This window comes from Molothrus ater, chromosome 5, assembly GCF_012460135.2.
Source record: "Molothrus ater isolate BHLD 08-10-18 breed brown headed cowbird chromosome 5, BPBGC_Mater_1.1, whole genome shotgun sequence".
Lineage (NCBI taxonomy): Eukaryota > Metazoa > Chordata > Aves > Passeriformes > Icteridae > Molothrus > Molothrus ater.
Window position 1 is genome coordinate 8,832,283 of NC_050482.2, and position 16,612 is coordinate 8,848,894.

Sequence of the window (16,612 nt, forward strand, 5' to 3'; positions counted from 1 at the left end):
GCCACGTTTCCCACATAATGTTAACACAGTCACACTGTATGTCTCAGCATTGTGTGAGATCCACACATCCAGCACTCTGCTAAGCTGCAAATTTAATAAGACAAGGAAAAAAAGGAGAAAAGCTTACATATGTGTGGTGGTGTTAATTTAGTGTGTATTTGCTTTTATTTAAGAAAGATTAGCCTTAACTTACCACTGTGTGACCACATTCAGATACAAATAACAGGTGAGGAAGAGAAGGCATCTTTGTAGATCACGTGGGATCAGGACTTAGTTCAGAGTGATTACTGTCAAGCTGAGCTCACACAGAAGGCATTTCAATAAATTTAAGTAACTACTGATTTTTCAAGAGGTTTGTGCCCATAGAGTGTGCCCATATATTATTGTGTGCCCATTTCATCTGCCCATTATGTGCCCATATAATACAGCAGTTCAATAGAGATGCCCTTAGCACTTCCAACTCTGTTTCTGTTGGGTTTGGGGGTTTTTGTTTGTTTCTTTTTTTGTTTTGGGTGGTTGTCTTGTTTTGTTTTATCCTTCATTTCTGACACATATATTTTAATCAAGTTATTATTTAATGGCAGCAAAGGCCTAAGCAACCTCTGAAGAATAGATTATATGGTGAACAAGCTTCTTGCAAAATTCTTACCTAGTGGTAGGAACTGATAGCATGTGATTAATTTCAGCTGTCTAGAAGAAGAGCATCAAATCTGAGCTGCTTGTTTAGAATTCTCTATCAGAAACAGATAGATAGCCTTCTGTGAGAAGAGAAGCTGCTCTTCTGTGCAGTTCACATGCAGCCAAGATTAAAATCTAGATCAGGTGAGATGAATCCTACCCTATAGCAAAAGCTGAAGGTGCTGAGAGAGCACAGTGATAGTGTTGTGAGAACTTTTATGAAGCCAGATTCTCTTGTAGTCCACATGAAACAACTCTGCCAACCTACTCCTGTGACATTTGATCTAAAAGCCAATATCTTATTGTCCCCAGTGGGAGATGTCACATATCTGAGACAGCATCTGGTGCTGATGATGTGAATAAATGAACTATGAACTGGGCAGAGAACCTGGTACTGCTGTCATGAGACCTGCAACAGGATGTGAACTCACATTTTCAGACATGAAAGGCTGTTTCACTCACCCACTCGACCATCCTACATCCTACTGATTGCTAGGAAAGGAAGCACAAGCCTACAGGAATTGTTCTGCAGTGATGGGTGGACACAGCTTTAAAAAACTGCCTGAAAACCTTGCCAAAGGGTGGCCAAAATGACTTTCTCATTCCCCTGTTCCATCCATCATGCCACAGTGAGTGATGCCTCTGGAAATAACTCCCTTGGCCAAGGATAACAGTCACACCTGCCCAGCTGTTCTTGGTGGTCATGCTGTCTTAGGATAGGGTCCAAAGCCCACTGAAATAATTGGAAAAGACCCTGTTGACTGAAGCAGATCTCTGGATCAAACCCTTAGTCCTTATTTTTACTAAATTAACTATGCAAGCTGGCAGAAGATTTCCCTGTATCGTGCATGGTAGGGCTTGGGCCTTTGGGATTACTGTAGCAGCTCTGTAGTTCCATATTGTCAGAAATTTTATTCCAGTGGTTTTTAGTAAGTGATGTCACTGCTCTCATCTTCCTCTGTTGATGGATTTTTGGCAAAAAATCTAGGAGATCTTTAAGACTGAAGGGGCTACTCCCATTTTTATTTCTCACGTAGAAATGGGCTTCTGGAATTGAGTTGTTAATAGGTGAGCAGTCAGCACATTTCCAATAGATGCAGATGGTCACTCTGAGTAATGAGTGAGAGCATAAACCACAGAAAAGGAACATATGGGGAAAATCAACCTGTAGTCCACTGTGAGTGGGAAGAGAGTTACTGCATGGTTGGGAAGTTGAAGAGGTGAATTTGTTTCTCATCCTTCACAGAATAAATGAATGCAAAACTCTGATTCAAAGACAATTAAAGTTATCACATGTTTCTCTCTATCCCAAAAAACTGTTTTTCACCACCTCTAAAGGTAAACATAATTTTTTAATCCCAAAGTCTACTTTTTGTCCCACAGTCATATTTCTTTGTGAAATTATTTTACTGATACTGTTCTCTTCAAAAGCCAAGCTGAATACAGCCACTGCAAGGATGTAACCTTGCAAAGACTGTGTAAAAACACAGCAGAAAACAGAATGTGGGAGATGATACCCAGCAAGCCAGAGGGTGAAGCTCTTACAGGAGTGCTGGCACAAACCCCCTAGGGATAGTTCCTTGCAATATGTGTTTCTAGTGGAACTGTTTTTTAAAACAGGACTTTCCTTTTCTTCTTTCTTACTTGTATTCGACTGTATCTTCAAGGAACGTTTTTTGCGTGTTTATCACATGACAGTGCAACCCTTTTTCTTCTTTTTCTTGAATATTCTTTCACAGCCATAAATGGAATTGTACAGTGAAACAAAAATGACTGTGTGATGGAATTTATCTTAATTCAAATTGGCACAGGTTTGCTGTCCATGGGGAAATTGCCAAAAGCTATTAGGTGATCCAGGGGCTTAAGATGTTTTTCAATCAACTATTTCAGATCTATTATGAAGATGGGGATGCAGAGGCTTCACTCCCACAGTCTGAAACACCACTAAGCAAGTGGACACTTGCACAAAGTCTGTTAGCTCTCTAGATAGCCATAACATTCAGTTCAAGCAAGGAATGGAAATAGGCTGCAGACTCTTAGATCACGGGGCTACAGCTCTGTTAACTAAAAGCAGAGGTCAGGTTCAAGTGCAGACCCCTAGTTAGTCTTTTGTTTAATGTTAAGATGGGCTTTGCTGCAGTTTAGGTATGCTCCAAGTGTCACCTTCCCCGTGGCGGTGCTATTGCAGTGTTTGGGATCTAAGGTAGACCAGGAATTGACCCCAACAGACATTTCAGATGTGGCCGTAGATGTGGATGTATAACATCAGCTGGTCTGTGCTTTGCTGGCCTGTTCTGTTTCTGAATATTCAGGTAGTCTCAGATACTTCTGTGAAGCTTTTTCCTCAGTCAGAAATTTGTGTTTAGTTGCTACTCTACATTACATCGTAGCAATCCTAAAGAAATCCTAACCACAAGCCCTTAACTGGCACCACAGATTCAAAACATGTCAAACTGGGTAGCTGGGAATGTGAACTAAAGTCTTCTCTGTAAAAAATTGCTATGATGGAGAACTGTGGAGCAACTTCACCACGAATCTTAACTTACTCTTGATAGAATACAGAGGTATTAGCAGATCACGCTTCTTTCTTCACAGGCTGTGTTAGAGCTCCACCTGGCAGTAAAGACAGAGATTGCTTCATTAAAAACTATTAGAAAAAACGCAGTGACTAGTTCGTATGTGAAAGGTTGTCACGAACTAGAATAATGTGTCCCGTTCATCTTATCCAGAATTTTAATTCCCTAGTAACACATCTAGATGCATCCATATTCAAAAAGGAAGTTTTCTCAGGCTTGGATTTGAGACTGATCGTAAAAGAAGGGACAGAAAAGATATGCAAACAGTTGTGGAAAGAAAGCAGAGATAGGTGATGAAAGATCATGGGTCACCAAAATGAACCGCCTTGCACATATGTACTTGGGCTAACCCTGAAAAGCACAGAAGAGAAAAAGTCTGATGGAGGTTGAAGAAATAGGTTTGTGGGTGGTCTTCAGGCAAGATGTGTTGGAACCAACTTTGTGTAAGTGAGAGAAACAGGTGGAGTGACCAGTTTGTCAGTAGGGATCAAATAGAAGTGGGAGTGAGGAATGTTTGAAGGAGCAGAAGAGGATGAGACTGTGCTGTTAAAAGCTAGAGAAAAAGATTCTGCAGCAGGTGAGCCCTGGGCCTGGTCAAGAATGTCACCTCAGTGAATGAGTAAGGAAGCAAATTTTGAAAAATAATGAGCCACAGGGATTTTCTGGCATCTGGAGAATACACCTTTTTTAGAAGAAAATACATGTGATGTGTAGGAAGTAGAGTTCATTGAAAATTAATTGATTTCAAGCCATATACAGGGAAAAGCTATGGCTTCTGATTTCAGAGGCCAGAGGTGGAAACTCAGGCAGCAACTCAGGCAGCTTTGGAAAGAGGAACAGAAACGCTAAAAGCAGGAAAACCCTGAGAGGCTGCAGTTGAAGTACGTGCACTCCTCCCGCAGCAGCCACGGGAGGGCAGCCCAGGCTTGCTGTTGGCTCCACTCTGGGCAGCCTGCAGCAAATTTAACTGTGCTGCTAGCTGTGCCCAGAAGCGAATCCTGCAGAGCATGACAGGTCACAGGTCTTCTTTCCTCTCCTTGTCTGTGTAGAATACCAAACGTGGTGTTATGGCAGTGAGTGTGGCAGGGAACAAGGAGGTAAAATTCTCTGCACCCACAGTCAGCCCGTCATGAGAATTTCTCTGGTTTTAAAGCAATTCTTTCAAAAAATGAGGTATTGGTGGCCAAGTGCTGCTTTGGGATGAGAAGAACCACTGAAAAATACGATTATTACCAGCTTTGCAAGTGTTATTGCAGAAAACTTGATTTCTACTTGCGCTTCTTTCGTAAAATTCCCTCATCTCCTTGTTCTGTGTCATTCAGTGTCCCAGCAAAACCTACGATCCGCTCATAAAGTCCACCAGGGACTTCCCTGACGAAGTCATCAGCTTCATCCGGCGGCACCCGCTGATGCACAAGCCGGTTTACCCGGTGACGGGAGCGCCGGTGTTCACCCGGATCAACGTGGACTATCGCCTGACGCAGATCGTGGTGGACCATGTCATGGCAGAGGATGGGCAGTATGATGTCATCTTCCTAGGAACAGGTATGGTGGAGAGCTTCCAGTGTCGTTCTGCACAAACCCCATCCTTTTAGAGCGCCTTTAGTCCAGTAGGTCCTGAATAAAGCTGAATAAAGCTCTAGATTAACATTTTTTTCCTACACATACGGCTTCAGGAAGCATGTAGGTGCTCCTGGTTCTGATCCAGCTCTCCATGCAAGTGCTTAAATTAAATTAATTTGTCAATTCAGGATATTACTACTGTTGGGATTTAAATGCCTCCTGCTGCCTGGGTGATAAACCATTTAGGGGTCAGAGTACCTGAACTTTCTTACCCTCCAAGTGCTACCTGTCTTTACATTACATGGTAGTCTCACATCCTGCTGAAAGCACATCAATAAAACTAATAAAAGAAAAAGAAATTACCTTGATAGCTTCAAGAAGCATTTCCTACTATTGATAGTGACATGGTGCTTCAGCATTTTATCTCATGTGATGCTGAGCAGTTAAGGCTTTCAAATTGAGCCTAAGGCAACAGTTCCACTCAACTAATTTTAAAGATAAAAACTAGCAACATGATAGCTCCAAATGTGACAACCAGGATTGAACAGAGAGAGAGGTTAAGCTGTTCTGTCAGGGAAAAAACTGCTTTGCTGTTTCTTTATGGATAATTATTTATCTATTTACATTTTTGTAATAGATAAATGCCTTAAGGAAAAGGTCTAGTTTTCCCATAGTAATTAAATTTAGAGTCACTGGATGAATCACCCTACAGCAAGGTATGCTAAGGAATATGAATACACCTATTCATAACATTTCTAAATTTATAAGCTACCACATTACTCCACTGGGGTTTTTTCTTCTTATTCCATAATTCAACATTGTCTCATTCTGTATAGGTCTTAGCAAGCACTTTCCTCTGGTAGTTCTGAGTGCTTTAGTAAGGAGGTCAATGCCATTATCCCCCACTCAGAGAAGGTGAAACTGAGGCACACAGAGGTGGCACTGAAACTGAGCACTCCCAAACTGAGCACATCCCACTTTTCTTCTGATAGGAGTGAGAAAAAGTAATTTGAAATTTAGCTGTCTGAGAAGATGAGTTCACTTGTAAAAATGTACAAAATATTCTTTTAGTGGATGTAGAGCCTGATTTCACATGTTTGTTGTCCTCCATTTTAAAGTTATTTGTAGAAATAGAATTATATTGAGATACCAGCAATGGAATACTCTGAGGTTAAGTGTTCCTACCTGGTACTAAGAGAAACACTTCAAGTATAAGTTGTCAGGTTTAGAGGTGACAAGGCCAGCAAGTACCATGCAGTCACTAGATGGCACTCCACAATATGCAGACATTTATTTTTCTGCAATGCCTTCTTTAAAAGTGAGTTTTCGTTTCTCTAAGTGCATGGTTTTGTTCTGTTTTATCCTCTAAACTCATTGTAAAGGAAAGAAATTCACTGAAAGATAAAATTTCAATTATATAGAGAGACTGAGTAGGGAAATAAAATAATCCTGGAGATGCTGAGCAGCAGAAGATCAGTAGCTTATTACATGTTTGAATGTACACAGCCAACTTATACATGTGCAGACTTTGGCAATTAAGTCAAACAAACTCTGGAAAAAATCTCTAATTCATAAAGCAAACTGTAATAATTTTACATTGATTGGTAATATGAACTTCAATAGTTTGGGGAAAGAAGAATGAAAATCTCATTCTTTCCCTTATAATGTATTATTTTTCATTATTTCACTGCTATGTGTAGAGCTTAGGGCTAAGCTGCATTGCATCATTCCCACATCCCAGCACCCAACCCACTTCCCCTGAGCAATTTCTGAGCTCTTTTTAAGGCCATTCAAGGTTCACTAATGTGTAATGGTCTGACATGAAATGAGAAGCTATTTTTTTCAGCAAGCAAGAATCCAGGTTAAAATTGATGAATAGATTTGACTTCAAAAAATCCTCTAGATGACTCCAAAGAGGTAATGAATAAATTAAGATTTAGATGCTGAATGAAGTTGGTTTTTTTAAAAAAATCCTTATAAATGAAAAAATAAATTTAAAAAGTGTATTGCTTAACTCATTGCATTAAAATGAAGTTTACTTCTGATTAAGGAGCTATACTAGAAACAAATGAATTCTATAAAAAAGAGGAAATAATTTTCTGCCAATTTAGTCCCCTGAGCCAGTTCTCTTTGGGGTCAGATGGGCCCCAGTTCTGGCTCAGAGAAATGTGCAGAAACTTGTAGCTGGCAGCATGGACATGCTTGTCTGTGTGTGTGTGTTTGTGTAGCAGGAGAGCTGGACCATCCCTGCCAGGAGCAGCCTGTGACGGTGTTGGCTCAGCCATACAGCGAAACCATAAATGCACTGTATGGAGAGAGCTCTGCAGGCAGCAGTGGATGCAGTGGGGACAGGTGTAGTTGGAAAGCAGCATCCCTCATGGATTAGCTTTATCTACAGGGCAGGAAATGGAGCAGGCCCACACCTATTTAAACATACCTGAGGGTTTTACATGAGGCACATTTCTTTCAGATGTAGGCACAGTCCTGAAGGTTGTGAGTATCACAAAGGAGAAGTGGACCAAGGAGGAGGTGGTCCTTGAGGAGCTGCAGATATTCAAGGTAAGCATTAATAGCCACAACATCAATTAAATATTATTCAGGGGACTTCGTGGCCCAAACTGGCTTTGTCTGTCTGGTTGTTTGTTTACTGGAACTCATTCAAGTTTCCAGAGGGACACTACGTAAATTTTTAAATGCCTTGGTATTCTTTGGGCAAGTCAATTAAAAAATGTCCAAAACCAAACAGACCGTGATTTTTCAAACCCATAGAAAGTGTCATTTAGCCTGCTTTGTTCTAGTTTGAAATCTTATTATGAGCCCACTTTTTTTATTATTTATACATATTAAAATAGTAGTATTCTATTTTTAATGTAACATTTTCTATGGCCCAATTGGCATTGACAGTATTCTAGGTACAATCATAAGTTTTAAAAGACAAGCACACCAAATTCCATGGGTGCGAAGAAATGCTTTGAAATAGCTAGATTGGGAATTGAAAGCATAAGAAAAATAAAAAAGAAATTAGTTTTGATTATCAGTGTTCCTTTATTTATTGGTGAAGGCTGACTCAGTATTTTTTACCATTTTGATTTGGTTATTCTGTAACTGGAACCCTGCTAACACCAATGGCTTCTTCATAAATACAGTTTGTGAAAAGCCCAAGATTCTTTTTGTTACACAGGCATAATTTCTAACTAACTTTAGTGCTGGTAAAGGAGCTGACATCAGCATACTTTTACTTCAAAAAAATGGAAGCCTTTGTCTTCCCTACTGATTTTTCTTTTCCATTTATTAGTTTCTTCCTAGTTCTTTGCATTCTCAATTTGCTTTCTTCTCATGCTGCACAACTCTTCTTCAGTTTTCACTTTGCTTTTCCATCAAAGTTTGTCTGCATCCACAGCATTTTGATTAATTTCCACACATCCTCTCTGCTATGTGCTGTCCAGCCCAAATTGTTGTCCATACTGAATAAATGAATTTGAAACTTTTCCAAGTGTAAGCACAGGACCATTAACAATTATTTCAAAGAGTTCATTTCTTCATATGCCTTTTGATATGTCATGTGTATGATGAAACTTTGATTTAAAGGATCTCTATGTCTTCTTCCCACTGTCTTGGACACCAATTATAAATATCACTCAGAAAATACCAAGATTACTCAGTGGCCTGCCAAATAATGAGCAGTTCCAGTATGTGCACCAATTTGCTGCATTCTTAAAACATAACGTCAAGGGAAAATGTGCCATATCATATTTAAAACAAAAATAGGTCATTTTTTTCTACTCAGTAGACATTCCTTCACATTTTTATTGGTAATGTTTATAACTACTACCTCTATGTTTTTGAATACAGAAAATTGAAGGGGGTAATGGCTGAAAAAATGTGCTTTATTTCCTCAAACTGCATTAATATTAAACAATAGGCTTAGATTAATCTTCTGTTGGGTGATAGCTAATACCCTGAGCTTTGTGCTGTTCTTACATCAGTTACAGGCAGAAATTTCACTGTCTCTCATAGCCATGAAATATATCCTGGTGCAGAGATCTGCCTATGTATCCCTTAAATGGCAACTAAGCCTTTCAAATAGTGCTTAATATGAACTAAAGTTGATGTAAAGGCTCATTGTCCAGGATGGGGTAAATAGCAAACTCTGAGAATCTAATTGCCTCCTTCCAGCTGGGGTAATTGATGGGAGTTCTTTTTGGCAGCGTGAATTTCTTGATTTTCTATTGTTTGGGATTTTTTTTCATATTTGTTTAAACCGTGCAAACGAACCTGTAATTTTATTTGCTTATTGTGTGTTAAGTTTTGCTCTCTTTTTCACTAAGAGCAGGGAATTTGTAAACTAATACATGTTGCTGTTTTATTTTTCAGCATCCTTCAGTTATCTCGACCATGGAGATTTCTCAGAAACAGGTAATCATAATCTTGTTAACTACTGGAGGATATGGGGTACACTGAACACCTATTTTCAGGTGATGCCTGTTGCTTTGTGGCCAAGCTTTCCAAGGATGGCTCTTAAAATGTAACTGGAAGGAAGGGGATGTGTTTGAAATTGTTTCCCTGCCTAATTCCTATTTGCTTACAAACAGTAATTTGTGTACCCAGGCTGGTAATTATTCAGGGAAACAAACCTTTAGTCATATGGTAGTGGGATTTGTAAGAGAGGCCAATGCACATTCTTTTTCCTGCCTCCAGAAATACTTGTCTCTTTACAATCTAGCAATAAATTATTATTACTATTTTTGTTTTTATTTTTATTAGTAGTCAGGAGAGATCAGGGCCTCACTGTGCTAAAATTTGTATGCACACAACCAGTCGCCCTCCTCTAAAATTGCAGCCTGAATCTGGGTGGTCCAGCCCTGGCAGCACAGGGGCTGGTCCCAGAGCAGTATCTCCTGATGGGAAAGGATTTTATGGCAGCTCCAAGCTCTGGAATGGCTCCTTGCATGTTCAGGAGGCAGTGTGACACCAGAGCCACCCCTCCCTGACCCGCAGAAGTGGCCAGAGCAGCTCTGGCACAACCCAGCTCACTCACACGGGAGGAGGTATTTTGGCTTTCAGGCACGCACAGCACAGCTGGGTCCCATCTCCCATGAAAAAAGGTGGCAGGCCAGATGGAAGTGCTGCATGAGCCAGCTCCAGCTTGGACCACCCTTGGCTCCACAGGCGACCCACTCGCACCTGGGGAGAGGGCAGTAACATTATCCCTGTCCTACCTCAGGATCAGAAGCAGAACATGAGGTTTATTCACACAAGGTCACCCCTAGTTCCCAGATTGTTAACATCATGACTATCCAGCCCTTGTTAGAAATGTGTTATTAAGCCATTCTTTCCGTGGTTTGGTTCTGATATTTTAGTACAGCACACATCTAAAGGTGTGAGGGTGTTGAGTGCTGGTGTCTTTCCAGGACTGCAGTCCCCTTTCCTCTCTCTGTGTTGCTGGGGTGGATGGGCACTGGCCAATTCACACTGAGCCCTGAGAAACATTTCACACTAAAGAGGAATTTTTCCCTTGTTTTACAAAATCTGGGGTAAGGTTAAAAGTCTGCAACTGTGGCACTGAAGAAGGGAACTTTTTACACCGGCTACTGGAGAACACTTCTAATTAATTCGCTTTGCCTGATTTGCAGCAACAATTGTACATTGGTTCCAGGGATGGATTGGTTCAGCTCTCTCTGCACAGATGTCACACGTATGGGAAGGCTTGTGCAGACTGCTGCCTTGCCAGAGACCCATACTGTGCCTGGGATGGAAACTCTTGTTCCAGATATGCCCCCACTTCTAAAAGGTAAGAAAAAAACACGATGTGCTGTAAAAGATCTTGCTGCTTGCAAGAATTTTAGATGTTCCAATTCATAACTTGTTGCCTTTTTACTTAGCATATCATTTGCCTTAAAATGTGATCATACTCTGGCCATGTTTCACATTTCTGCTCGAAGAGCTGTGAAGACAACATAGCTTTGTTTAAGTGTGTGTGACAGTAACTTGGCTACAGCAGCGAAGATCATAAATCCATCACTTTCCTTTTTTATGCTGAATGCTTTAAGTCACAAGATGCTCAGATGGAGGTCCAGGTTGTGGCTAATTCTGCCCAAGAGGCAAGAGCCTCTCTTAAGCTCCTGACTTTTTCAGAGTAGTTAGAAAGCAGAGTTTAACATAGCATCCCAGAGTGGTCAATAATAAAATATATTTAATTCCCTGACCTAACCCAACAATTGTATTTGTGGTCTAGCCATGAGAGGGAGACAGAGATTTAAGTACCATGATTTGACCACATTGGCAGCAGTCTTTCCACAGTGAAAGAAGTTTCATCTGAACTTTCTATACCCACCAGCTAGGACAACACCTTGGATCTTGATGGAGGGAGAGCACACTGCAGGGTCTAACAGTGCAGTGCCTAAGCTGCTGGAGGTGTCTCCTGAAGTTTTGGGCTGAGTTAGCTGGAACCAGAGTCCTTCACAGCCTCTTTATTCTGCTTTGGACAACATCCTCCTGACAGTAATTCTTGCAGTGGGGTTGCAGTTGGAGCTCAGGCTCTGGAATGACACCTTCTACCTTAGGGGTCACAGGGCTGGGTCCTGAGCCATTGAAGTTAATGACTCATAAGTTACCCTGTCATGGTGTCAAGAAACTTTATGTGTTCTCCCTCATAGCCAAAGCAAACTAAATTCAGAGAAGCATAAAAGCAAGGAGAAAAGCAAGTGTTCAGGCTCACTGCAAAGTTAGTGACACATGAGGCTTGCTGAAGTCTGGGGTGGGCTGGGACACGGAGATCGATGGTCTGTGCTTTTTAACAGATGTGCAGCTTGGAGGAAAGGCCAAAAGTCTGTGTCTCCAAAACAAAGGATGGGTGACTGGCCCTGGGAATCCTGCAGCAGATCAGTTGCTTGAATGTTTTCCTTCTGTGCTGAAGGCTGTGCTTCCAGCATGTCTACAGCTTTTGCTCAGTGAACACATCAGCCTTAGCAACCTGCTCTCCTTCCGAGGCCATGCTCTGCACACAGGAGGTCCCACTGCAGCTGCTTGTGAGGAAAGAACCAGTTCTTTCCTGGGTCTCCAATTCTTCTACTGAAAATTTGAAAAAGTTTCCATTTTTTTCCATAGCTCTTGTGAAATAAATGCAGTCATACACAGAGGAAGAGTTGACTTTTTTTTAGTGCTATTACATTGAAATGACAATAAATCATGGTGAGTTCATGTAACACACCCAGATTGGTGGGCAAGTTAGTAGATCATCTCAGATGATGTTTTTTCTGTCCATTTATTCTTTATTCTTCATTAAGATGAAGAATAACAAGATTTGTCAATTGTTTTTTTAACAAACTAAAATACATGCTCTTCTCTCTTCATTTTAATAATTGGTTTATTAGTCAGTATTACCTTGAGCTAATACTGAGCTTAATTTTGAATATCACCTGTTGAACTTCAGACCTTTTTCATGATCTACAACATGTAAAGTTTTTAGGTATTTGTAACACAGTCCACCCCACCATTAGACCTGTGCTCCTAAAGCAAGTTTAGACACTCTTTCTGTCACTGCTTTACAACTCTTCATTTTAGGCAGATATTTTTCTCTTGCTTTTTCTCTTTTCCCTCCCAGTGGTTTTCCCAAATCACAGGCTCTTCTCTTGATGTCAGTTATACAAATCTCTCTAGGCCATATGCTGCTTTGAGGGTGAGACTGGTTTTAGTTAAGACTGTAATTGTCAGCAGTAGGATGGGAGCAATGCAAGTCCACATCTGCTGAGCTCCTCTGTATTTTGTTGTTGCATTCCAGCAATTATGTCTGAAGTGTTACAAGTTTGCATGCTCTTCCCATAGGCGAGCCAGAAGGCAGGATGTCAAGTATGGAGACCCAGTTGCACAGTGCTGGGATGTGGAAGACAGTGAGTATTTTTCACCTTTCTTGCTCTTTTGTTGCTTAGGCAGCAGATTTTGCTGTGACAGCCTCTGTGTCCAAAAACTTGCTAAGCTCAACAGAGCAGTTGCCTTTGCCACACTTCATATCCATTTGCCCTCACACAGTTAAATTTTCAGAGCTGGAGCTGGTAAGGGACAGCCAGCATGAGATGTCCCCCTTGCATCCCTTATGGGCAGCCCTTCACACCAGGCAGGAAGATATGCCCCGACACCAAAATATCACACATGTCCCTGAAGTTAGCTAATGGAGTGTGCATGATGTTCCATCCAGAAACAGGGCAGTAAATCCCACAAGGAAGCTTGCAGGGTTGGGTGGGGAACATGCCATCTCCTCTCTGCCACTTGACACTGGCCCAAGGGCTGAGCTGCAGCTGCCAAACCAGCCCCTTCTCCTTCCCACTGCTACTTAAATATTCCTGTTATTAACAAGAACCCCCTTCCCCCTGCCTGCTTCCCCCCTCCTTTTCCCACACCCTCTTTTCAGATGCCAAAGGGTCTGGCTGCTCCTCTGGCATCTGCAGCCCTTCTCTCTCAAGCGAGCACTGTCAGTGTGAAACCCTGTGGTTGCACAGCAATCCCTGTGGCAGCACAAAATAAATGAATAGCATTCAAACCCAAGCGTGGCTTTGTCTGGGGCTCTTCTAGCTGCTTATTAAAGTGAACAATCCAGACAAAACAGTATTGATTGTATCACCACGTTGAACACTGGCTTTGGGACAAGCCACCCCTTCCCATTGATCTCTGGTTGTTCCGTGCTGCTGCGGTGCTGGGTCCCTGCTGCAGGCATCAGTGGGAGGCAGTGCAGAAATCAGAGCTGCTTGCCATGGGATCAAAGCCTCAAGTCTGTTGCACAGTCTAGAGGGCTCTGACTGTACATGTGTGCTTGCAGACATAGTTAAAAAGTCAGGGTAGGATCTCATTTCCATCAAAGTCAGCGACAAAACTCCTGTTCATTCCAAGGGCCAGAATTTCCTTGCTTGCTGCTTGCCACGACTCTCCAAACCCTGATATCTGAGACTGTGCAAAGCTCAAGGTTATAGAAACCCTAGCAGAAAGGCTGACAGTGTCACATTTTCCTGGAAGGATTAAGAGATACTGGAAGAGTTAGCTTTATTAGACAAATCTACAGTCTTGTAGCACAGAAATTGGTATTAATTCTTTGCCCTGACATAGTGCCACCAATAGCAATTTTATCCACCTGGGAGTGACTCCTGTATGCCATAAACCCATGAAGTTGACCTGTGTCACTCCAGGGTCTTGGCTTATTTAGTCCATTTGTGATAATCAGTAATATTATGGTCCCCAAAATTACTTAAATCCACTGCTCCACTGTTTGAGATTCTCTCCCGGAGACTTTGTTGGCTGAATGAAATTGTTTGGCTCTACCTAAATCTTAGTGGTGCAAGGAAATGATGCAAATGATGAATTTCTATAGATCTCATACAGGTACTTGTTATATTGAAAGCATGGTCCAAAATTGTTTTAATTCTGATGTGGAGCTAACTTTTGAATCAGGAGACACCACTGTTTTCACCTTCCTTTCTGGTATTCACAGGGCATAAGAAACAGCTTTAGTCTCTTGCTAAGACAGATAAGACAAACTAGAAGGAAAAATGAAGATGCAGAGATTAGAAATTATTTGCTCAGGTTTACAGAAGACCAAGAAAGGATTTCAGATCTCCTCATGGCTCCTTCAGTGTTTGTTCTGAAACACACTACAGAGCATTTCAAATTACACTGAAGGGAAGCAAACTTCAGTTTACTTTAGCTCTGTGACTCCTTTGGGTGAACAAACCAGACCATAGAGTCTAACTTAACAGGTTTAGCTCAGGTTTAGTAGTTGCATTACTTAAAGGAAAAATAGAGGTCAGCTTTTAAATTCCTCATAGGTGAAAGCCCCAAGTTTAAAATGGAGCAAACTCATGATACAGATTTTATTGACCTCCTTAAAAACCAGTTGCACTGAAGGAAGGTTAGCAGCCGCCTCTAAATCCTCATAGTTATAGTTTAAGCTAAAAGTTAAGTTTCCTTTTGCATTTTTATAATTCAGTCACTCTTATAGCATCTGTTCTGAATCAGGCTGTTTTCCCATTGCTTTAAAAAGCAGGTCAGGGTTAATCTCCTGTACCATGTTTGCTTTCCAGGCATTAGTCATGAAACTGCTGATGAAAAGGTGATTTTTGGCATTGAATTTAATTCCACTTTTCTGGAATGTACTCCTAAGTCCCAGCAAGCCTCTATTAGGTGGTATGTTCAACGCTCTGGAGAAGAACACCGAGAAGAGGTAAGTTATAATCATCAAGGCAGGTTTCCTCCATAGAGAATTCAGCTGAGCATTGAGAGGCAGAAGTTACTGGGGCCAGTCAATGTTTTGCTTTTCCCTGCCTCACCTTAGGTATCACATAGCATTCTGCTATCACCATTTGGGGCATGCAGTGGGGAAGAGAGAAGCCATTTGCACTGTATCATAAGCAGATTTTGATATTTATTTTGACTTAACCTGCCCATCCTATTAAAAAAAAATAAAAAAGAGGTTTAATATAGATAAATGATTAAAAAGTCAAAGCTCTTTTGTCCAACAGTTAGTGCATCTGCTTCTGTAGGTAAAAGTATGTTCAAAACCTTATGTTTCAATAAAGTCTCAGCTCTGTTTAGTGTCTGATTGCTTTCCCTTTCCATGTTGAGCAGTGTAGCTAAGAATTGCATGTATGGTTTGCTGCTTCTCTCCATCTCTCCCCAGAGGAGGAATGGTCTGTGGTTAAAAGGCTTTTTATTTGCTTTTTTCTTGTTAGTGGACTCTGAGATTTTTGCTTAAATGGCATTTAGAGAATTCAGGTTAAGGATTGCTCCTTGCATCTGATGGAGAATCTCTGGAGAAGCCTCCAGGTTGCTGCAAACCCCCTGCACAATTTCCTGATGATTCCTCTCTGAGCTAGTGACAAAGGGGCTCTCCAACATGACTAAAAGGTCAATGTACTGGGACTGGTTTGGACTGGGTTTGTGAGTGAGTTTCAAACCTCAGGAGTTTTCATAGTCTTTCTCTTACATGAGTGATTTTGTGTCTGAGGCCAAGTCCTGCTGTGATGGCAACCATGGCAACAGGGAAGGAGAAGGGAAATGAACTGCCCTTTCAAAGGATCTGGTCCCAGGTGCTAGATATGCTTTTCTGTTAGATGTTCATCCAAGACAAAAATCAGTTTAAATGACAGGAACTATCAAACATACAACTGCTGTTCCACTTTCAATGATAATTCATCCTACGAGACTTCCTGAGTGCAGAGGCCGTGCTGGTCCTTTCCAAAGGCTGGGGAATTGCAGGCCAGAGCAGGTGTCGGAGAGGGAATCACCTCTGGGTGAGATGTGACTCATGGTACTCACCCCAAAGTTGCAACCCCAGTTATATCATGGCCTAGAAAGCCAGAGTTAGGAGGTACTTCTAATTTTCTGCCAGATAAGACAAAAACCTACAAGGCTGTATATTGACTGTAACACTCCAGTACTTCTAATTTATTCCTCTTCTCTTACACGTGTTTTGGATTGACAAAACTTTTTTCCTCTGCTGGGGGAAAAAAAGCATAATTAACTTTTAGATAGGTGCATTAACACCAAAAGAAAGAGATTGCTACTTTGAAATACTACCTGTAACCCCCATTATAGCCAGTATCTGGAAAAAACAAAAAAAAGCCTTCTGATCAGATGGCCAAGCACCCTCTCAGCCACAGGAGGTTGAAGTGCACACCCAGCTAGAAGTGTACTGGCATTTAAAGACCTACAGTCATTCATTTTACTGAAATGGAATTACCTTTACCCTCCTGTACAGCAGACTCGGTGCTCACCTTCCCTAAGGCAGCAGTTTGTAAATGCACTCACAT

At 41.3% G+C, this 16,612-nt stretch overlaps 1 protein-coding gene across 1 annotated transcript in view; it reads left to right on the plus strand.

The window, feature by feature from the left end:
• The window catches only part of SEMA3D (semaphorin 3D), a 129,527-nt gene that overhangs the window by 101,743 nt on the left and 11,172 nt on the right, over positions 1–16,612 (plus strand). Inside the window, exons 12-17 of the mRNA XM_036401220.2 lie at positions 4,577–4,799; positions 7,288–7,376; positions 9,192–9,233; positions 10,451–10,608; positions 12,642–12,706; positions 14,885–15,024. Of these exons, the coding sequence (XP_036257113.1) occupies positions 4,577–4,799; positions 7,288–7,376; positions 9,192–9,233; positions 10,451–10,608; positions 12,642–12,706; positions 14,885–15,024 (717 nt within the window). The remainder of the gene's footprint in view (positions 1–4,576; positions 4,800–7,287; positions 7,377–9,191; positions 9,234–10,450; positions 10,609–12,641; positions 12,707–14,884; positions 15,025–16,612) is intronic.